At 53.8% G+C, this 23,468-nt stretch overlaps 1 protein-coding gene across 3 annotated transcripts in view; it reads right to left on the minus strand.

Annotated features, from left to right (window-relative positions):
- Positions 1-23,468, minus strand: part of ZNF536 (zinc finger protein 536) — a 379,804-nt gene that overhangs the window by 177,306 nt on the left and 179,030 nt on the right. For all 3 annotated transcript variants that reach the window (XM_045293780.1, XM_045293779.1, XM_045293781.1), the window contains exon 3: positions 6,128-6,280. In XM_045293780.1, coding sequence (XP_045149715.1) covers positions 6,128-6,280 — 153 coding nt within the window. The remainder of the gene's footprint in view (positions 1-6,127; positions 6,281-23,468) is intronic.

Raw genomic sequence — 23,468 nt, forward strand, 5'->3', positions numbered from 1 at the left:
TAGCAACACCGTGCGGTCCTCAAGAGGGCTGGATTGCGAGCTCAGCAGATCTCAGTTCCAGCCCACCGTCCAACACGGAGCCCTCCTCTGCAGTGGGTGGTGGGCTGGGAGCTGAGCGGAGATTCCTGCAGGCTGCACGCAGGGCACCTTCTGCCTGGCGGCCCACCTGAGCGCACCTGGCGGGTCTCTCCTTCCAGTAATGATGCTGCATCTGTCTTTGGCCATTGGCCTCAGCCTGTGCAGACTGAGCCTCAGTTAGAAGGCTCCAATCCCACCCCCACTCCCCTGCAGACAATGACCACAGTCCTCTTTGTTCCCCCCAAAGACGTGACACAGGGCTCCTGGTGACCAGGGTCCACCCCGCAGGAGGTGTGGCATTGCTGGGCAGGCTCCCCAGGCCAAGGCCAGCTCACCTCCACTCACTAACACCACCTGTGCACGGCCACCCCACAGGGTCCTAACCCAGGGCCCAGGTGTGGTGCACAGCATCGTGGATCCATAAACTGATCACCTGCTTCGCGTGAAGACGAGGGGAAAGCTAATGAGATTTAGGTGTAATTAGTGCCTGAACTGTCACGCCTCTGAGTTTGCCTCAGTGTGTGCACTTATTACATTTCCCCACAATGGTCATCCTGGAGACAACAGGCCTGATGGGGGAACACTCAGGTGAACCCCTGAGGGAGCCCACAGACTGGAGTCCCATGACCAGCACAGGGGCTTTATAGCCATCGGGAGCTTCTCTGGGGAGCTCAGCTACTCCAGCCACCCCAGGACTGAGCACCTACCTGCTTCTGGTACATGGGCCCAGGTATTCAATCCCCAAGGGGGGTCTGCAGGAGGGGCAGGAACAGAGAGGCCCGGGAGTGGCTGTGGGGCTGTGGAGGATCTGGTGGGGATACCCTTGCCTGCCCCCGAGGTATGTTATGCCTAAGTACTTGCTGGTTCAGTTCCTCGCCATGTGGCATGAATTCAAATTATGGCGCCTGCTCTAGATGATAAATCACACAGGTAGGCCAAAGGAATGCCTACAGCATTTCAACAAGAAGGGCAGGGCCGTGGGTGGGCAGGGTCCTTCCCTGTCAGGAGCTAGGTGAGGCAGCCTCCGGTATCTAACTTGAGGGGGCACTGTCCACCACAGCCATGCGTCTGGCTGAAGCTTAGCCTAACAGCCTTGCCCTGTCCTTCAGTATCCAAAAGCCTGATGGGCAGCACTCCCCAATCCCTCTCTTTGACACCTGGGTGCGGGGAGAAGGGCAGGGACTGAGTTGATGCTGTGGAGAAATTGATGGAGTGTGGTTTCTACCCATCAATGTTCTAAACTGCGAACCCCAATAAAGATGGTGTGTGAAACGCCTCGGACAATGGACACACATTACCCACTAGACCGCTCATGCGTTCCCAGTGGAAAAGCTGCCCCACAGGGTCTTTGGGGAAGTAGCCATCGTATCCCATGGGCCACTTGCTCTAGCCACCAGGCCATTTGGAATGACGAAAGCGGAGGAAGTGGGGGAAGGCAGCCTGGCACATCACAACAGTCTGAGCCCTGCATTAAATCGCTGATTAACAGATAACTTGATTTTGATTTTTAATTACTCATGTAATCTACAGTTTTTACATTGTCATAATTGATGTTTACTTTGGTGGTTTTAAACATGTAACACTTTCTGAGCTATTCAAACACATGGGTGTCAGCATTTTCCAACTTCTTTGTTCTTAGATAAAAAGAAAATTGATCTTTATCTGGGTACCATTCTGCCTTTTCAACGAGGCGAATGCTGCTGTTGAGGGTGGGGCATTTCCATGGCATCTTCTGAGAAGCTTCTAGCGTGCCTGTGTCTTTGGCCCTGTCTTACCGCTCACCATGTCTCCAGCACAGTGGTTATTGGGCATGATGAGTCGGAAGTGTGTTTGCCACCCTCAGGACCACGACAGCGAGAGTACGTTTAGCATCTATCAAGTCTTGCCAGGCCACCCGGCCAGGTGTGTTCCTGCTGCTGAGGTGAGTCACCACCTACCTGGGAAGCCGGGCCGAGAGACTGTGCCCGACTGCATGCTGTCACGGAGCGCAGCTCCGGGGGCTCCATTCACGCAAGCTCGTTTAAACAAGTCTCTGCCCTCAGTGCGCTGCTGCAGACAACATTTGCCTCTTTCCAAAGAAAGGTCCCATTGAAACAGCCGCTTCCCAGGGCATCTGCTGGGCCAGGTATGTTCACGACAGAGAGGGTAGCTCAGAAGGCCAAGGCACCAGTTTGGGGCGTTTTCTCCAAGGAAACAGGACCATCGCGAAGGGTTCTTCGGCCAGGAGAGCTGCCGTGGTGAAAGTCCCTGGAGGTGGCGGCGGGACAGTCTCCATCACTACAGCACACCTGCTCGTTCTTCAAGGCGGGTGAGGGCTGTCCCTGGAGAATGCTCTAGGGTGCACTCAACCCCCCCACCCTACAACTCCATCTTAACGCTTCGGTTCCCTCAACTCAAAGACCTCCAGACACAACAGGAGCCTTTCAGGGATGTTGAAAGTGTCGTCTCCACACAGTATCCATGGAAGAGCTCAGACTGCGGGCGAGGCTGCTGCTGTTCTGGTTGCTTGATGCTGTTGACTTGGTGTTGACTCATAGGGACCCTGGGTACCACAGAGCAAACTACTGCCCAGGCCTGTGCCACCCTGTCATCGTTGCTGTCCTGGCTGTCGTTAGGTGCCATCGAGTCCGTTCCAACTCTTAGCAACCCTGTGCACAACAAGACGAAGCACTGCCTGGTCCTGCACCACCCTCAGTGGTTCCTACGATCAGGCCCATGGTGGCAGCCACGCTGTCAGAGCATCTTGTGGCAAGCCTTCCCCTGGGTCACTGCCCTCTCCGTTAGCAAGCATGATGGCCTTTTCCAGGGACCGCAGTCTTCTGAAAACACGTCCAAAGCATGGAAGACAACATCTCACCAGCCTCACCTCTAAGGAGCATTCTGGTCGCACCTCTTCTAAGACAGATGTCTTTGTTTTCTGGCCGTCCCTGGGGTTTCACTGTTCTTCACCAACACCACATCTCCAGGACATCGCTTCTTCTGCAGTTTTCTTCAGTCACAGGAACGTGAAGCCATTGAAAATACCATGGCTTGGCTCACCCTTCAAAGTGACAGCTTTGCCCTCCACTGCTTTAACTCGTGCATGGGGCAAAGTTCCAAACCCACTGCCATGAAGTAGATTCCGACCCACAGTGGCCCTTTCTAATAGGATAGAGCAGCAGCCCCTGTGGGTTTCTGAGACTGTAACTCCTCTCGGGGAGCAGAAAGCCTCGTGTTTCTCCCATGGGGCAGGGCTAGAGAGAGAAAGAATGGCCGCAAAAGCATATAGACTTAGATGGAGGAGCTGTTGGGAACCAATCGCTTCACATTTCGACATTTTGGTTGATGAGGGACCCCTAGCAATACATTTTGACTGACCCCGGTAAAATAAATGCCTCGTATTCACAGAACATCCCTGATATCCACCCCAGAGGGCAGCCCAATGGGAAGCGCCCTTGGACCTTGTGGTATGACCTGGTAGTCTACAGATCCCCCACCACCAAGGGAACCCCAGCTCCAACCTGGGCTAGAACATGGACAGTATGTGAAAGCTGACCCCTGCCCTCCAGGTCTGATCATGTTCACTAGTCCAGTCAGTCCATCAGTCATCGGACACAGGCTTGCTGCGCTCTTACTGTGTGCCCGTCCGAGTTGTGGGAACTGGGCCCCCGGGCCATCAGGCAGCAGCCCATGTGCTCAGAGGCTCCCATGTGGCTGCTTAGAGGCAGACAAGAACAAAACCCCAACATATGATGGTCCGGCTTGGGGTGAGTACTTCAGAGACCAGGAAGCAGAGGAAGAGAGGAGGAGAGGCTGAGCGGTGGGGCACAGACCTCTAGGTGGGAAGGGAGACCCCATGAAAATGGGGGCACGGGCCCAAGCCCATGGAGTCATGCCAGTCTGGAGTCACGCCAGACTCTACCTGGCAGAGAGCGCCAAGGTCAGGGCTCAGAATGAGGGGCTCCCTGAGCTCCCTGGGTCTTGCACCTGCACCCAGAAATGAAGGAGTCGGGCACCCCTGCTGGACTATGGCTTCCAATGGGTGCACGGGCCCTGCCCTTCAGAAAATGCCACAGGTGCCTTGGGCAAGGCTCATGGTCCCCCCAGCTGAGCTCTCTAGGGGAAAGGTAGAAGCCTCATTGGGCGGCTCCTTGTTCTTCCTTCAGCCTTTCCCACACGGTCCTGTGCGCCTACCTCAGGGACATGCTTGCCTAGGGCCTGGGGGCCGGCTGACAGGCAGTGAGGCAGCCCTCCCCTCCCGCAAATGCTTGTTAGTGGGAAGCAAGTATGAGAAGAGAACCATCCAACAAAACAAGATTGTTGCAGAAACTGTAAAGTTTATGCAACTAATGGAGCAGGGACCAGGAGAATCAGTTAGATTTGGGAGGCAGGGAGACCCTATGTAGGAAGAACATCCCTGGCAGAGGGACTGGCAGTGCCAACATCCTCCAGCACAGACCATCTGTGTTCAGGAGCAACAAGGAGACTAGTGGGCTTGCGAGAGGAGATGGAGGAAGGTGAAAAGGGTGGTGAGCTGGGGTCTGGAGGCAGGCTGGCCTTCTGTGAGAAAATGTCATCTGCTTTGTCATTTCGAGGGACCCCTCCTTGACTCCATGGGGTGGGAGCATGCTCCAGGGTGAGGAAGGGGTAAGCACACAGATGGCAGGTGAGGCCCACAGTTCCCTGTGTGTAGGGGCGGTGCCAGGTGAGTGCACCCAGCCTTGGCAGGCAATGTGCAGGGGCCGCCTGCACAGCCTTGTGCCGTATTGATTCCGAGGGAAACAGATGACAATTATTTCTGAAAATAGATGGCTTATTTGTCCATCCTCTGAAGCAGCTCACACGCCAATAGACAAAGTGTCAGGAGAAAAATCAAAGAAAATGGAGGTGTCCGTGTCGTAGATACATTTGCGTCTTTTATTATTATTATTATTATTATTATTTGTATCGGCAGTGTCCAAGCAACAAGCAGAATGGCCAGACGAGGGCCTGAGGGCTGAGGCAGGAGCCTGGGAGGCAATGCCAGCCAGCTAGGTAGTGGGGTCCAGCACCAGTGTGCCCAGGCTGGGTATGAGCACTCCCATTTTTCTTGGGAGGACAGTGGAGGACAGCCACCCCCTGGACTGCATGGAGGTATGTGTTTAAGGGTAGTCAGCCCGGTGGCACCCCTAGGGGAGCTGCCTGTCAGGGACACCAGGCAGCCTGCACTGAGCACAGCGCTGGGGAAGGGGCTGCTTCAGACCAGACCAGGAAGCAGTGCCCTCCAGCCCAAGCTGAGGGACCAGGCTCACACAGACAGGGTGCACTGGAAGAACAGTGCAACCTAACTATCCCTGTCCCGGCTCCCCTTTGGCCTGGGGCAGCCCCTCTAAGAGACCAGGCTGCATGCTCACAGACAGGTGCCACCTGGCATCTGTGTCCAGATGTGCAGTGATGCCGTGGGAAGACATCCGTAAGTGTTCGGACCTACGGCTACAGGCCTTCTGAGACCTTCCTACAAGCCCCGGTGGCACAATGGGCTAAGCACTGGCCTGCAAGGTTGGTGCTGCGAGCCCGGCCGCTTCTGTGTCGGAGAGAGATGAGGCTGCCTGGCCCCATGACAACCTCTGACAAGCAGCTCTCCCCTGTCCTCGGGCATCACCGGAAGTCGGAATCCGATCATTGGCAGTGGTCTCTCTAATTTCAGAGATGGCCTTTGGACCATTTGTGGTTCACGGTGGAGTTCGCCCCTCATGGGCAGGAGACCCAGCTCTGATTCCTGGCCAGCCAGCGTCCCTCCAGCACAGCCTCCCGCCAGAGTCAGGGAAGGCTGGAGTGATCCTGTGAGGTTGATCGAGTTGCAGCGGGGCTTCTGGACCAAGGCGAGGAAGAAAGGCCTGGCGATGGAGTTCTGAAACTCTGCTAATGAAAGCCCGATGGTTCACGGGGATGGCCAGGGCCTACTGTGCGTGTGGCTGCCAGGAGCAGGGACCACCCATACGGCACGGTAGGTCACAGCATTGAGAGCCTCGGCCCCAGAGCTGGGAGTGGATCCTGGCAGCTGGGTCCCCAGCCACAGCTAACCTCTCACCTGTGTGGATCCGCAGGTGGACCTTCAGGTGGTGTGACGTCCGGAACGTTTTCCCGCAGTAAGGGCAGTCCTTCATGGCTGAGCCCAGGCTCCGGTCCCGGAGCAGCGCTGGCTGCTGGATGCCGGCCGGTCTCCCAGCCTCCTCGCCAATGTCTGCAGTGGAGAAAAGTGTTCCCACATCACTTCAGCACATGTCAGAAGTTGTTCACACCAAAACTGCTAACGCCACATAAAGCTAAACACGTCAATACTACACCTGTCTATTTCATTCTTTAAATCTGACAGAATGCTGACAATTCATGTATTTTCTTGTTATTCTCTTAAATTATTTCATCTTTCCTCTCATCATTTTAAGCAGCATATGGTACCTTTATATTGAACTGAATTAAACAAGAGAAGAAACAGCTGTGTCAGCAGCTGGTTTGATTTCTTCTTTTGCTTAGCTCCTATTAAATATTTTTTCCCCAAAAGTTTAAGAAATGTTGGTGTTTGTTGGATCAGATTAATTTATAATATTCACTTGCTGGAGAGTTCACGGCAGGTTCGAAGTCACATTTGCATGATATCAAGCAAGAAACAGGGACATACAAGATGTCTTGGTTTTGTCCCCACGACATGCTATTTTGGGACAGGAGAGAAAATTATCCCAAACGGATCATTTCTCCAGTGTTGAGTCTGATACCCATCGCTGGCTGGCGTAATCTCACGAAAGAGTCTGGAAATGTGCGTCCACAATTAGACCATGATAAACAGAGAGGGACAGAGTCAAAGTCCCAGGCGGAAACTCAGCCGCAGAACTCCCAGAGACGTTGAGCCTTGCAGTGACATCTTGGTGTGGTAGGTTGAAAATGTTCCCCCTGGAAGGTATCAACACGCAGTTTCCTTCCTGTTGTTTGTCATGTAATACAAGGCATTTGAAAATGGAAGAGAACTTACAGAAGACAATGAAGTTACTTGGAAGTCGAAGACCTGACCCCAGCCGCGGCATTTCCAATGGCCTCGCAGGCATGTGAACGTTGGACATTGAACAAGGACGGCTGGAGGAGAAGGGAGGCATTTGGATTGTGGCGCTGGGGCAGAAGGTCGAAAGTGTCGTGGGCTGCCAGAAGAACAGAGATCCACCGTGGAAGAAGTACGCCCGGATGCTCCTTAGAGGCCAGGAGGGCCAGACTTTGTCTCACGCACTGTGTCAGGAGAAGCCAGTTTCTGGAGAAGGACGTCGTGCTTGGTCAAGTGGAGCGAAAAAGAGGGAGGCCCTCCTCGAGTTGGATGGACACCGTGGCTGCAGGAACGGCTGCAGACGTCAGTGCGACTGGGAGGCTGGTGCGGGCCCTGGCGGTGTTTCCTTCTGTGCACAGAGGGTCGCTGCGACTTGGAACCAACTTGCTGTCTCCCAATGACAACAGTCTTCGACCCAGAAGGGATGGCACATCATGGCACACAAAACTGTGACAATGTGGGGCAGTGGGAGTTATTGTTACCGCAGGACCCACCGAGGCCCAGCATCACAGGGTGCCAGTGAGATGCCAGGGTACATGGCAGGGGTTGAGGCTGCATTGTCAGAAGACCAGGGAGTCTTCCCCTCTAAACTTGCCCTTTCTTCCTGCTCACCCCGCCCCCGCCCCCCAACACACACACAAAGCAGGAGGTGGCGCCGTGCCCCAGAACCCCAGCTTCTGAAGGGACTGAGGCCCTTGCCAGCCCCTTCTCTAGGCCTCCTGGAAAACCCCACTGTGAGAACAAGGAGAGCGTCTGCGATAACACAGCGGTCTGTGCATCCCACAGACACCATAAGGACAATGGGCAATACCCAAGCCTGGGAAACACATACTGGTTTTCTTCTGTAGCTTCCATTCCCAGGGCCCTCTGCTAACAGCCTCGGCTGCAAGACCAGGAACAAGACGAAGGCAAACCCATCTCCTTCTTCTTGGGCCATTTGCTCTGAACAAGTTGGGAAACCAGTTGGCCTTGAACATCCTCTCTGCCTTTGAACTTATCACCACCAGTTGAGTTGGCTCTGACTCATGGCAGCCACGGGGGGTCAGTGAATCTCTGCTCCGTTGGATTTCCAGTGGCTGGGTTTTCAGAAGTACACTGATAGGCCTTTCTCCCAAGGTACTGCTGGGTGACTCACCTTCCCTGTTAGCTGTGGAGCGTGTTACCGGGGAGCCCTAGTGGCGTAGTGTGTTCTGTGTTGGACTGCTAACCACAAGCCAGCAGTTCTAAACCACCAGCTCCTGCACAGGAGAAAGATGAGGCTTTCTACTCCCAGAAAGAATTACAGTCCCAGAAACCCTCAGGGGCAGTTCTACCCTGTGCTATAGGGTTACCAGTCATCAGATTCGACTCAATGGCAGGGAGAGTGGTTTGAGTCCGGCATGTTAACCATGGGCACCACCAGGGACTGTGATCTTATTGTCGCCCTGGAGATGTTCTTCGAAAGAGCTCCACTTTCCATCTGAGTCACTTCAATCCTTCTGCAGAGGACCTGTTGAAAGGATCTCACCATCCCCCATTGTTTCCTCTCGTGATTTTGCAGAGGTAGAAGGGCTGGGTCTGTCCACATCTAGAACTCAACCTCAGTCACCTCACCCTGCCATCTCAGTGAACGCGGGACTGTCACCAGAGGCGGCTTATGGATGAGGGCAAGCATGAGAGATAGTTGGGAGGCCGTGTTAGACAAGCGAATGCCCCAGACCAGTTGTGGTCAGCTCTCCAAACATTGGTGATCCTCTGGCTTAAAGAAGAAGTGTGTCAACCACTGAGAAGACCAATGGCCAAGCTAACCACTTGGCTAAACACCTGGGATGTTGTCCCCTACCCATTACAATCTCAAACTTGTGGGATTTGACCTCCCAGAATTATTCACCTTTCTTTGTAGCTGGGACCATCAAGTCAGCTTAAGGCAAACAGGAGCATGATTAAAGGAAACATGGGCTCACATGCTCCTTGAGACATAGCTAACAACAACAACAACAACCTCACTGCTATTGAGATCATCCCGATTCACAGAGACTCTGTAGGTCAGAGTAGAGCTGCCTCTTTGGGTTTCTGAGGCTGTGCATCTGTATGGCAGCAGAAGCCCCACGGGGAACCCGTAATACTGCCAGGGCTCCGGGACATAGCTACAACACCCTGACTAGACCACTGCCCATCATCCTCACTTTGTCATATTGTGGTAGCTTGCCTGGTACTCTGATGGCAAAGGGACGCTCCCAGTATTTCAAATACCGAAAATGTCATCATGGTGGACAGGTTTCAGCAGAGCTTCTAGACTCAGCTAGTCTAGGATGTACGACTCGGTCTACTTCTGAGAATCAGCCCAGGAAAACCTTACGGGTCATAGGACATTGCGCTGGACACATCAGCAGCAGGAGCAATTCCCAGGGGAGGAAAGCATGCTTGGTGGGGGAGCCCGGTGAGAGGGCCGACAGAGCAGCTACCTGCAGCAAAGGCCTCTGACAGGATGGTGAAGGTGATGTGGCAGCAGGTGACACGGCTTTTGCCATATGTTAGGCGGCCACGAGTTAGTGTCCACAGCAGCTAAGAGCAACATTTAAATTTGGAGGGGTGGCAGACTGGGGTGTCCTAGATGCTGCCTTTTAGGATACAGGGAGGCAGGTGCTGGCTCCTGCAGAGCTCCCGTTCCGTGATGGGTACATGAGTGCCTTCCCTGACCTCCTCCTTCACAGAAGCCCGAGGGCGAGTAGGAGCAGAGCAGTGGCTATAGGGCAGAAGGGCAGGAGCCATGATGGAGCGCGGCTGCTGCCTGGGGACTCAGGCCCATTACAGGTGCTCAGAGGGCCAGGCAGGCAGCTGCGTGAGAGGCTGGGGGATGGCCAGGCTGAGCAGGGCCCCACGCTGTGCTGCTCAAGGGGTGGCCTGCACATGTCCTCCTTCCATCTTTCCATCTTGGATTTGTGGGACCCCACCAGAAGAATACATTTGTAAGATAAACAGATTTCTTTGCAGATTTAAGAGTCTAATTTTCATCTCACACAGAAACATGGGTTTGGGCAGTGGTGTTTTTTTTTTCTTAATGTTTTTAAAAAATTTTTTTTTCTTCATTTCTTTTTGGAGGGCCAGACGGCCTATGGCGTTTACTCTTAGACTAATCCTACTGGAAAACAAACTCTGAGCAACAACGAGGAAGGAAAGCGTGTGGGTGGTCCCAGGAAATGTCCAGAGGAAGGCTGAACGCCAAGTCCAGGGCAGGCTGAGGAGGCATGCCCGGTCCCCCATCCCACAGCCTCGAGAGTGGATCTGTGTGCCTACTTGGGGGATCTCGCCCGGGCACGAGGGCAGCCCTAACAGCTCATGGGCACCGGGATGGCCCCCAAGGGTGACACTGGACTGTAGGGTAGGACACTATTTCCCTCCTAACACACACTCAGCCGGGCTGTGTCCCGGGTGCCCACATGATGGAGAAGTGGCAGCCCACTCCACCAGCTTCCATGACTTCCACCTCTTTTCTCAGTCTCACTAACTAATCTCTGAACTTTTCTTCAAGTGTGTAGACACAACACACAGTGGCCAGGGGCTTCAAAACTCTATGGGCAAGTCCCATGATGTCTCAGTTAATTTTTCTACAAACGTTTGGAAGCCCTCCCTGGGGCTTACACCTTGGGCTGCAAAGCACAGAGGCCGTGGTTACAAACCACCAGGCCCTCCTCGGAAAAGCGGCAAGGCTTTCTCCTCCCATGATGCCGTCTCAGGGGCCCCAGGAGCAGTTCTGCTCTGTCCTGCAGGGTCTCTATGGGTTGGACTCGATTCTGTAGCAGTGAGTTTGCATTTGGTTCTGTCTTTGCAGTTCTTCCAAAGCTCAGCCTGGAACAAGTGAGTGAGAACAGGTGTCCAGCCACATTGCAAGCTCCCTCCTGCTGCAGTCCGCTGATGATGGGGACAGACCATGCTGCAGTGGCCCGAATCACTGTGCACTGCCTGTCCAGGTGTGTTATCTAAGAGAGGGGCGTCAGACACCGGGCCTTCCTCATTCTGTCTTCTCAAGGTTAGAAGCCTAGCCTTCCCCATTTCCATGTGTTGTTTTACTCCTCCAGGTGCACAGTGTGATTGGTGTACACGTGGTATTAGAGGAGACTGTTTTCCCTAAGTATCCACAGAGGGGAAGTCTGGGGATGTCCTGCCACCACCCGTGGACCAGAGCAGGAGACAGCAGAATGAAAAATGGCTTCAGATCATCTTACTCTCCCTTTCAGATACCGGGTGAGATGAAAGCATTGGATCGGCAAAGAAACAAATGCTTAGACAAACACACGCACCACTTTTCCAAAGTTAAAGTGGCGATCAGCATAAAGACAGCGGGTAGCCGGCCTGCAGTTCACAGACATGATGGGAGGGGGATCTACGGGGTTCCTTATGCCCTTGAACTTCATCACACAGAACATGCAGTCGGTGGGTTTGTACACTGGGGGCAACTCCCCCCTGAGTTCTCCTTAAGTTCTGAGCTTGTGCAGTCTATACTTGCAGCAGGCTCACTTCCCCAGGCAGGCTTGCTCAGGGGCAGGCGGCAGATGCTTTACCCAGCTGTCCTGGACACGTCCCTTCACGTGCCCCCGGCCTTGGTTCCCACCTGACCAGAAGGATGAGAACTCCTGGGCTCCTTGTTCCAGCTTGCCATCAGCCTCGGCAGACTTGGCCCCTGCCCCTCTTTTTGGCCTTGCCCTTGCCCACCCTGGCCACACCTTACCACTGAAGAAGAAACAGCAGTGAATCCTAAAGGTGAGGTCGTGGGGAATGTCCCTGGCCCCAACCTGTGGGTCAAACCAGGGAGCCAAAACATGGCCACAGATCATCTTACAATCACCCAGCGAGCCAGGACGAAAGGGGCAGTAAGCTACTGTTGTGCTGCTGCTGCTGCGGCTGTTAGGTGCCATCGAGTCGGTCCTGATGCTCGGTGACCCCGTGCACAACAGAACACAGCACTGCCTGGTCCTGTGCCATCCTCACAATCGTCCCTACATTGGAGGGCACTGTGCAGCCACTGTGTCAATCCATTCTGTGGTGGGTCTTCCTCTTTTTCACTGCCCCTTGTCCTTCTTCAGGGACTGGTGACTCCTGACAACATGTCATAAGTAGATGAGACATACTTTCGCCATTCTGGCCTATAAGGAGCATTCTGGCTGCACTGGGATCTTGCAATCACAGAGCAAACAACTGTGAAAGGGGTAGGAAGTGGAGCCCTTACGTTTCCCAAGACCCCTGCTACTAAGTTGAGATCAAATGACAAATTCTAGCCAATGGATGAAGGTGATGTAGGTCACCTCCAGACAAAGGTGTGTGTCCCTCCTCCAACCCTCCCTGCCTCCTCCCAGTGGAGTAACCTTGGATCACAGGGTTGAGTGGGTGGAATCACAGAACAGAAAGCACCTGGGTTGTTGAACCACCAGATGGATGGCAGCCGACCCACAGCCAACTCTGCCTGAGTGGGAAATAAACCCTGGCCATGCTAAGCCATGGGAGCATGTGGTGGTGGAAGGGTGGCAAGAACGGACTGAGCAGAGGAGACCTTGGGCTGAAGTCTTCTTCTGGGTTTATACCCAATCTCCTGGTAGCTTTATTGGTCAACGGGATAATGGAGAGACAACAACAGGAAACAAAATGAGAAAGACCCACGAGGTCACACTTGATGAAAAGAGAGGGTCCCATTTAAACTGTAACCTCGGTTCTCTTCCTACTGACTGCCAGGCAGCCTAGCCCTTCATGTGCCCAAGAGTCCATGCTGGCAAGTATTCAATGATGATGATGATGATGGTGATGGTGAAGTCCACAGAGCTCGTGGAGAGTCACCCTGGCCACAGAATACCACACTCTTCCCACATCCATGCCCATTTCCAGTCTGCCAGAAGAGCTGGGTGCTCCGTCTGAGAGTCCCCTGTACTGAAAGAGCATCTCAGAAGCCAGCTAGCACTCCCCAAGCCATCTGTGGGTCTGAGCGATGACCCCACAGGACAGCAAGACACCCAGAAATGACACCTCTCTTCTGAGTCTCCACCTGTGTAGACTTTTGTTTTGTTTTGTTTGCTTTTTTTCCTGGAGTAGCAAAATAGCGAATGCCTTGGACAACATTGAAAGGAACGTGCAGTGTGGCTTTAAAGCCAGAAGTTTCCTTCATTCTGAACACTTACAAATGAACAGGTGTGTGCACTGCAGCAATGGCTGGGGCAGCGGAGATGCTTCCATCAAAGAAAGGACAGCCTTTTGTGTTTAAGGCGATTATGAATTAATGGCAGGCATATAATTATAACAGCACCGTCCACAAGGAGTCCACTTAATTCTTAGGGGCGGTGACTCATGCTTTGGGTCAGGACACAACTGCTGTCTCCGCTATGGCCCCAAAGGTCTCTGGTTTCTGATGGCCAAATATAGGCATGTGGGACAGCTAAGCGGGAGTATGGATTGGCACTGGCATTTGTTTAAATCGAGAGCTGTCTTAGAAAGAGGGCCCACTCGTGAGAAAGCCGTGGCCAGATTTCTGTTAGATGCCTGTTGGGGTAGAGCCTGGGCTGGGATTGCTGGCCAGCCTGGAGGCCCAGGGCTGGGGTCAGCTGGCTGAGGGCCAGGGAAGTGGTGCTATGTTCTCCGTGCAGGCCTGTCTCACCTCCCAAGCAGACTCCAAACGGAGCAGACTTCCACCTACTTTGGGCAAGCTATGATTTCTGGGATCAGGGAAATATGCCATTAAAAGGCTAACATTGAAGGAATATTAAAAAGAAAAACATCTATAAGATAGTAGGATCTGAAATAGCTTCTCTAAAGCAACATTTTGATGAGTTAAGTGAAAATGAATCAGAAACACATGGATTAAATTTCCCTTAAAATATACAAGGCTTTCACAATCAAGCACTGCGGGCCAAATGTGTTTCTGGTTTTACCAAGCCCAGGGTCCTAGCGTGATGGGCTGGGGGAGTCTGCAGAACACCCCCACTGGGGACTGGGCCACCCATAGGGTCCCTTCCCTTTGGGCACTTTGGGACACTGCCACCAAGAGCAGCCCTGTCAGTTCAGGCTCCCAGCTCTTGCACGGGCCCTGGGGCCACGGTGGGCTGGCTATCAGCAGGCTCTGCTAGTCTCCAGCCTGGGGACCATGACTGCAGGCGGATGCCAGAGGCAGGATTTAAGAGGCAAGCGATCACCTCAGGCAGCTCATCTGGTCTGACAGGTCCTCTGCTCACCCCACTCTTCCCTAAGGCTGGGATGAAGGGCTACAGCCCCCCGTAGAGCCCTGGGGTAAACCAGTGCAGAGCAGGTCCACCTCTCCCCTGGCCGACCCCTGGCGTCTCCATGGAGAAGCAGGCTGGAAGGTGAGTCTGGGAGGCACGACCCGGAGACTGGCTCCCAGGAGGACCAAGGTTTTCCCCTGCGGGCAGAGGGACCCCTGGGTCCCACGGCTGCTTGGGAGAACCTCCATGACTTCGTGACCGTCGGCAGCCTGCTTGCTGTGTGCTGACTACATTGCATGCCCCTTCCTTCATCTTTCTCTTCTCTCACACACGCAGTTTCCCCAAGTGACCGGATTTTGTGGGACACCATGGATAAAACTCATAACCTGGCAAAATAGCCACATGGCAGCAGAAAACCATATACCCTAGCTTGTCATGCATTCTTTCCAAAAATCGGGACTTTTTGAAAACACCGCGGGACGCGGGGAAAATTGTTAAAAATCAGGACTGTCCCACCAAAAGCAGGACGTCGGGTCACCTTAATTTCCCACCCCAGGGGCTTGCTCCTGCTACTCTCTCCCTGTGGAATCTTCTTCCCGGAGAGTACAAAGGAAGGTTCATTCTTTCAGGCTTTAGTCTGGGGGCACTCGGTTAGAGAGAGGCCGGGCCTGACCCAGCCTCCCGGATGTCTCCCCAGGCCTGCCTCTCAGGATGGCTCTTCCTGACTTGTTCTCCACAGTACACCTCACTCTTGGCAGACTCTGATTGATCTACCTGTTTATCCGTCCCCTCCCAAGAAAGTGCCAAAATAAATCAACAAATACAGGTGCCAGCCCGCCAACGACAGCTCTCCAGGAAGCACCCCTCCTCCTGCTGTGGAAGAGCGGACTGCTCCAAGACTGGTGTTTGGGGATGTCCATCGCCAGACCCTTTGCTGAGGAACCGCTAGGTGGATTGGAACCACCAAAGTCTGTGTTAGCAGTGAAGCATGTGAATTGTTTGTCGACCCAGGGCCTCCCCAAGAACACAGGCTCTGAGAGAACAGGGCTACTGAATGACCTCCACCATGGTAGCCGTGCACATGGTGGGCTTGGTTATACAGGGTGCTCAATGAACAGCTTTCTGAATAGACCCAAGCATCCACACGGGAGGCAAGCAACTTGGAACCCAGGCGAAGTCCATTGTCTGGCTGGTGGGGGAAGCAGCAGCTCCCAGTGCTGGGAGGGACCCAAGTTGGCAAGGCCACACCACCAGAGAGCCTCTCGTTCCCCAAGCTTGACCCCCTCAGAGACTGCAGGTGGGGAGGGGGCGTGCATGCAGGGAGGCTTCCTCTGGGAGGGGCCCTTGAGGTTTCTTGCCAGGGAAGGGTCCACACACTCACAATGACAACCCACAAGACCACCTGGGACCCACTTAGAAGCCAGGGGCCAGTGACTGGCCGAGGCCTAGCCACCGTGTCCCTTCCCGGGTCCTGCCTAAGACAGGAAGACGTCCTCGCTCCCCTAGGAAGACACGGTCTACAGAAGCAGCAAGTGACATCCATCCAAAGCAGCTGGAGCGAAACTGATATTCTCCCAATCATTCATGCCCCAGGTGGGAAGCAGCCCAGCTGACTCAGAGGGTACAAGTTGGGCTACTAACTGGAAGTTCAGCTGTTTGAACCCACCAGCCACTCCATAGGAGAAAGATGAGGCTTTCTGCGCCCATAGGAGTTACAGCCTCGAAAACCCACCAGGACACAGGTCCACTCTGTCGTGTAGGGTGCCCGCGAGTGCGAATCCACTTGATGGCAATGAGTTTGAGATAAGCCCCCATTACAGGTTCCAATTATTACCAAAGATTGGCTCTGTCTGCCTTTTAAAGTACTCTTTTATTGGGGGGGGGGACCCAGAAAACTATAGACCTTAGTTTTAGTAAAGCACACATTCTCTAGATCTCTATGCAATTTAATTTCTTCAAATAAATAAATAAAAGAGCCCTATACCTTTTAAGATCTGTTTAAGATAATCCCCAGCTGCCTCCTAGATGGGTGGGGTGGAAAGAGAGGGATCACCCACCGGAAGAGATCTGTCTGGCATTGGATTTGTTCCCAAGAAAGCTCACTTCAATGGCACAGATGACCAGGTCCCAAATGCACTTGGTCGAGTGCCCTAGGGGGTGGCTGTGCCCACCCCACGCCCAGGCTCCAGGGGTGAGCACTGAAAGGAGGGGGTGATGGTTCAGAGATAACGCCTTCCCTGGAGACGTGTTTTGCCATCTTCTCTTTTAAACAAAGAAGACGTCTTAAGCACCTTGCAATATCTTTCATTTCATCATTGGCAGAAGCCAGGTCCCTGCTGAATGCTGGCCTGTGTCTTTCTCTTTAACCAGCTGAGTGATCCAAGCTTTTAATATAGCCGTTCCAATTATTGTAAAAGTCATCTAGTACCTTATAACCACAAATATTGACAGTTTACTGCACAACACACTCCTGACATTTGAAGGTCACACCATACATAATACATACTCTTTTATAACAGTGCCTGGAACAAAGAGATACATGATAAGCAATTACCTCTCCTAGCTCGTATATATGTAGGGCCCAGGATGACTTAAGGATGCATGGGAGGGATACGCACCATTTTAAATAATCTATTAAGGCAGCATGAGGCATTCCTGACAGATCAGTATGAAGTGGCTCGTGTGCACGCCGCAGTCCAATTGGATGGCCGGGACATGGAGTCTGAGTCCCAGTGCTACTTCCACACAGAGAACCCTGCCGTGTCCACAACCAGGGGTCCCCCTCAAGCCACCCAGTGGAACAGAATCACAATATGGTTCTGTCTTTCTAAGTGATTTCCATGTGACTGAAAAGAATGTGTTCAACCCTCCAGGCCCAGATCAGAGGCATCCCCCCGGCCCCTCATGGCTGCAGAGCTGTGGCTGGGCGGGCACTGACCACAGCTCTGACCACAGAGCCACGCTGCCTATCCTCGGGGCTGTGGTTCCCAAGGAGCCCAGTGGGACTCTGGCCCATGGTGCCAGCCACAGGTAGAAATCAGCCCCAAACCTCTGCAGACACTGAGGCCCTCCTGGACTCCAAAGAAACTTTCCAGGAGAAAGACGGTACTCACTGCCCTCTTCCGAGAGCTGCTCTCCCAGCCTCTCCCCCGCTTCTGTTCCAGAGCCTAACTTGTGGAGCTGCGTTTTCTCCAGGCCTTAAATCAACCCCCAAGTGGCAAGGTAATGGGGTGAGTGAAGAAGCCTTGAGGTCCAAAGGTCTCAGGTCAAAACCAACTTCTCCCCTTCCTTTGTAGGCTAACCCCAGACGGTGGCCCAGGTGGCTAAGTGCTCAGCCAGTACCTGAAAGGTAGGTGGATAGAGACCCAGAACTGTTTCTGGGTCTGAAAGAAAGTCAGCCAGCCGGTCATTTATTTATTTGGCTTTTATGCCTGAAGTAATATGACGTGTCCCAAGCTTGGTGTCCTGATCTGCAAAATGGGGTAGGAGGAGACACTGGCACCCTCCCAGGCCTCTACCAAGATTACTATAAACGAATCACTCCGCGAGGTGCCTGGCTGAGTGCGCCTCACGTCTGTGAATGAATGGCAGCTTTTAACGTCAATATTGCCAGAGGGACATGGTGCACACACAAGAGGGGTGTGGAGGAGAAAGGGAAGAACCACAGCTCCAAACTATGGAGCCAGCACAAGGTCTAGAAAGAAGGGGGAACTTGTTCTTTTCCTGAAAAGTCCAGGTTGGCGCGGCCTCTCCTCAGCTCCAAAGACCCAGGCAATTCTCCCAAGTTAACAGTGAAAAACAATTTCAGCTGCAATTGAGCTTCGCATAGATGACAATCTTTAATCACAGATGAAGCGGCAGGTCATTAGAATCTACACAAACTCCCTTCCAAACGATACGAATGGCTGCTGCTTGAGATATATCTGTGTGTGTGTGGAGTGTGTGTGTAAACACAAATATTTATATATTTTTCAGAACCTTGTTAAAATAAATAACCCACAAACCCTCAAGATAATCAAAAGCCCCCTCCAAGAGTAATTTTATTTTTATTTCTAGAGTGAACATTCTAAAATTTAAGATGCGGGCACCAAAATGATTCCTATAAAGATGACGTGTTTATTAGCATTAAATCCCAGGGAAGGGGCCCTGCTCTGCTCTGAGGAGCGTCCTTTGCATCTGGAGGCAGGCCTCTGAGGTTGTGCATATTTCTTTAAGAAGCTATTCTCTGGTAGAGGGTAGCATCTAAGACAAGGCCCCACGTGATCGGGGGTTGCTATGGTAAATATGCATTTTTTATTGAAGAGTAAACAGTGGCAGAAAACAAGTGTCAATTGCCAGCTCTGAAGTTGCTGCCATTTCCGAGCCAGCAGCACCAGGTCCTCTCGTCCTTTCTCGTTTCAGAACCTTGATCGGAACTAGCACTGCTGTTGGGTCAGGATGCACACACACACACACACACACACACACACACACACACCCCGAGTCATAAATGTCAAACCCTTCAAGAGCTTGTGGGCCCTTGAGTTGACGTGTGAAATGTAGCACCCCCCCCTCCCCACAAAAATAAAAATCAAGCATCTACCCCTCTCCACAGCTTCTTTCCTCAGATCCGGCGCCTGCTGGAGAGCCCCTGGGGAGCACACCTTGGGTCTGTGCTCAGGTCACAGAGCCAGGAGCCCAGGCAGCAGACACCCTGACCTCCATTGTCAGCGCACCTACAGGCAAACCACTGCCCCCAGGAGTGGCCTGCTGATCTAGGCACCTGGTCACTGGCAAGACAGGTAAGTGTCACAGGCGCTCAAAGGGCAGACGGCTTCAGTTAACACAAGAGAGGCACTTGGAGCCTGTTTACACAGGTCCTCCCCACACATGCACACCCTGAGCTCCGCCTCCCGCAGAGAATAGCAGGACCTGGTGTCCTTTTAAGGACAGCTTGGTTTTCCCCGGACATCATCCATGACACTCAGAGTGTCCTTCCAGGGGATGTCCTCAGATCTCCCCAGTGAAGTCAGGCCTGCCCTGGTCACAAGAACATGACCTTCATGATCCCTGTGGAAGCTGTCTGTAACCTCTTGCTTAATATTTAAGTGTCACCTCTGACAGCTTGGGAAGTGACCTCCCTCACTCTTACATCCCTAAAACATCGTGGTGGACACTGCTCAGAAAAGGACCCCATTAAAGGGTCCTGGGTAGAGTGAGACGACAACAGGACTCAGATTGCTGAGAGACCAGGCGGAGGGGTTGGATAGAGACCGGTGGGACCCCCAAGACTGATGTGACCCCTGAGTTAGAATAATCACCCACTTAAGATCAAACAAGCAGCCTTTGCCCCAGGACCAAGCCCCCAGGGTTAGGGAAGAAGCACAGCAACAGGGCAGGGAGGAAGTGGATGAGCTATGGCCCGTGGAGGGCGCTGCCAAGGCAGAGTCAAATCTGAATGCGGGTGAATTGTCGACGGGCCAGACAGGAGGCACATACAATGAGTTTTCTAAACAAACAAAACCATCCCGGTACGCAGTCAGTGCACAAGAGATATTGGTGGGTGAGTGACTGAACAGATGGGGTGTGGAGGGACAGGGGGTCAGTGGGTGGATGAGCAGGACACTCCCAGGATATAACCCCTTCCATGGAAGCGCACAGCTGGCTATATACCAGTCGTGTGAGTGCCGGCCCCTGGCCTGGGTGACCTGACCGGAGGAGGAGACAGACTGCAGCCATGTGATCTGATGGAGAAGCGGGGTGAGGCCTGAGGAAGTCTCATCTCAGGGTGCTCGGTGTCTTCCCTCCTCTCAGTCCAGCCTCCTCCTCTTGGTGCTCCGCCCCACTCGCTTCTCCTGCAGGTCCTCCTTGAGCCCGTGCTGCTCACGGAGGCCCACAGGTCCATCCCGCCTTCTGGGCACCCCCTCCTGCTCCTCGCTAGCCAGGGCCCCAGGTCTACTCTGAGGGGAGGTTCTGGACAGCCAGGTTACCAGCACCCAGGCCGCACCAAAGGTGCTGGCCTGGAAGAGGCAGGCTGGGGTGACCCTAGGGGGCCCTAGGGGGTCCAGCCTGGGGCACTGCTGGTCCCAGGCAGCCACTAAGTCCAGCCTTGCGGCAGCATAGCCACCCATCTGTTCCGCCAGGGCAGTTCTGGGCCTGCGGAAAGTCTGCCCACACATGTGTTCCAGGGACTGCCCGCCCCGTACACTGCACATATGGCCAGAGGAGGAAGAGCTTCCCCCAGCCTGGAGCTCGTGCCCCTCCAGATGTCTGGCAATGCCCCCTCCCCACACGACCGATGGTTTATTCTGGTTTCCCAGGAAAAGATTTGGCCTGGCTTGCCCTGGCACCCCCACCGTCTAGCAAGCCCCCTGACCAGTGAGTGGGCCGGGACGCTCGGTGACCCGCGAGTGCGTGTGTCCTCACTGACTGTGCCGCACAGGGTTTCCAAAGCAGGTGAGCAGGGCTTTCTTCACCGGTGCCTCTGGGTGGCCACACACCACCCACCTTTCCTTTCGTGAGCTCTCTGGACTGACTCTCGGGCACAGCACACAGTAGGAACAGAATACATATTTATGGACTAAATGACAACAGTGTGACAATGACCTTTTTCCTTTAATATGGAAAAGCACTTCCGCCATTTCCTTCAGAGACTCTTGTCACACGAATAGTCAAGGCGACGCTGCATCAAGAGCACGCACTGTCCTGCGATGATCATTTCCACCCCAGAACCTTGGAGACAACTAACTGCTGCAAGGTTATTCCAAACTCCTGCCCCTGATCCTCTGACTTCTCCTGAGGGGAAAATTGCGCCGGAATACATTTCCTCATCTGTATGTTAAAGCACGGGTATAATCCACCTATCATGATTGCAATTTTGGGAATCAAAACGGAGATCCAAAACAGCACTGCGATCTACATTTTAGCCACATACATTATAATAAATTAAGTCAAAGGAAGAGTTCCGCATTAACTCTCTCTCCATCCTGCTAATGCCCTGTGAGAACACGGAGCCAGCCGAGGGAGACCCTGCCTTCCCTGCTGGCCCCCCAAAGTGGCTCCTCTGCTAGAAGGGGCGGAGACCAAGCCAGCTCTGTGTGCTGGGCCACTGGATGGAAGCTGCTTCTGTGTCATGGGTTCAAAGCCCCACAAGGCCACAGGCAAGCAGCCAGGACACCCCCGGCCAGGGGCACGGGGAAGCTTCTGGAAATAAGGCACACTGATGGAAGTGTATTCACCTGACGTTTGCGGATACCTCACCTTGGAAGACCTGTGGAGCTGAGGGTGGGGCCACGCTACACCCCTGGCAGGATAGGCTAGCCCAATTCCTTCCTCACCCGGGGGTCTGGGTTCCACGTCTAGAACCTGCCTGGGTGTGGTGCTGATGGGAAAGGGAAGCGTGGGCTCCTAGTGGCTATCCTTCCACACTCTGAGTGGGGGTCCCCATCCTCAAACTCAGCGACTTCACATGAAGTCCAGCCCCCCTGCTTATCCTGAGTGGGACGCTGCAGAATCTCATACTGCTGGCTTCCCCATCCCGCTAGCCACCACCGTGACTGGGCTGGGCTGTGGGTGGCTTCTCCCCGGCCAACCAGTCTTCTGCTCCTCTGCCCCTGCCCCCACCCTGAAGGCCTCTCTCTGAACTTGTCTTCTCTGCCCAGAGGATCCCGGACACCCAGTCCACCTCTAAGCACAGCCTTAATGGCCGCAGTTGAGCAGAGAAGACAGAAGCGTGTACACTAATTCTCATAATTATGATGGGTCTATTATGTCAAAGCCAGATGATTGTGGGGTCAGGCACACGGAGGTCCTCAGAGGGAGAGGGAGAGGGGTGCACTTTCAAGTGACAGCAGCATCCCTTCACTCTGCCCTCTGACACCAAATTGCATCCAGAAACACTGAAACACGCTCCCGCCACCTGACTCAAACTTCAAAGAGGTCTCTGCAGGACTGGCAGTGATCAGAGAGAAAGGTGGAGCAACCCAAGAGCCAGGCAATTTAAACACCGCGTCCGTCCATCCATCCGTCTGTCCGTCCCAGGTTCTCAGAGGCTGGGTCCAAGAGAAAGGGACCAGGGTGCATTCACCCCATGCCTGCCGCAGCAGCCTGCAGAACCTCTCTCAGTCCCCGCACCCACCCTTCTCCCCTCATCTCCAGGCTTGGGATGCTCAACTGCCTCCTTCCTGCCTCTACAAATGCCTTGCTTCCACTGTCCACCCCCCACCCCCACCCCGCATCCTTTCCTGGCTTCACACAGCCTCACACAGCTTGTCAGGACGGGGCTGACTGAAGCGGAGGTCCCCGACTCCCACGACCTCACTCTGTGGGAGCTAAAGTTAGCCAGGAGGTTCCCTGGTGCTGTGTGGTGTTGAATGCAGCAGACCAAGATGAACAGGGCACTTTGTGCTGCTCATGGGCACCAGGAGGGAAGCTCTGTGGGCCAAGGCAGGGTGGGAGTCCAGCTTGGAGAAGCTGGTGGTGGGCGAGAAATGCTCTCTGGTCAGAAGAGGATAAAAACAGGAGACAGTAAAAACAATTTGCCAGAAACCCAAGCTCAGGAAGAGCAGAAGGAACAGCCAAAGAGCCCGGTGGACGCAGAGGCCGTGGGTCTTCCTGCCTCCTGGTCACGCTGCCATTCAGCCACTTTTCTCTATACTTACAGAACCAGAGCAGTGGTCATTCTCATCCGGTGCCTTTCTGTCCCCCTCCAGGATTTGGGGGCTCTGGCTGCCAGACACTGCCACTGAAAAAGCATTACCCGAAGGCGAATCAGAGAGCGCGCGTGCAAAGCCCAGCACACTGCCCCACCTCTCTGTAACCTTCCACTCGGAAGCTGGCAAACTGCTGCAATTGAGTGATCCAGAGGGAAGTAGAAGGGGTGAGGCTGAGGCCTGGGCTCTCCTTGGGGAAATTGCTTTGAAAACATATGCCATTTGGCACAATCTGCTCTGCTTCAAAGGCAAAATAAATCCCTTCCGGACTCAAGGACCACAGGGAGGCAGGTAGAGACAATGCCTGCTCACCACATCCCGCTCAGGCAGGGGAGCTGCCCAGCCGTGTGTGCGCTCCTGGGTGTCCTTCATAGCACCCAATGAGGACAGCCTCTGGCTGGCCCTTCCCAGCTAGTGCATGAAGAGCAGTCTCAAAGACTGTCATAAGTCTCCAGCTCCTTCCAAATGCTC

Source organism: Echinops telfairi, unplaced genomic scaffold (assembly GCF_000313985.2).
Source record: "Echinops telfairi isolate 266 unplaced genomic scaffold, ASM31398v2 ScPeMD7_2291;HRSCAF=2852, whole genome shotgun sequence".
NCBI lineage: Eukaryota > Metazoa > Chordata > Mammalia > Afrosoricida > Tenrecidae > Echinops > Echinops telfairi.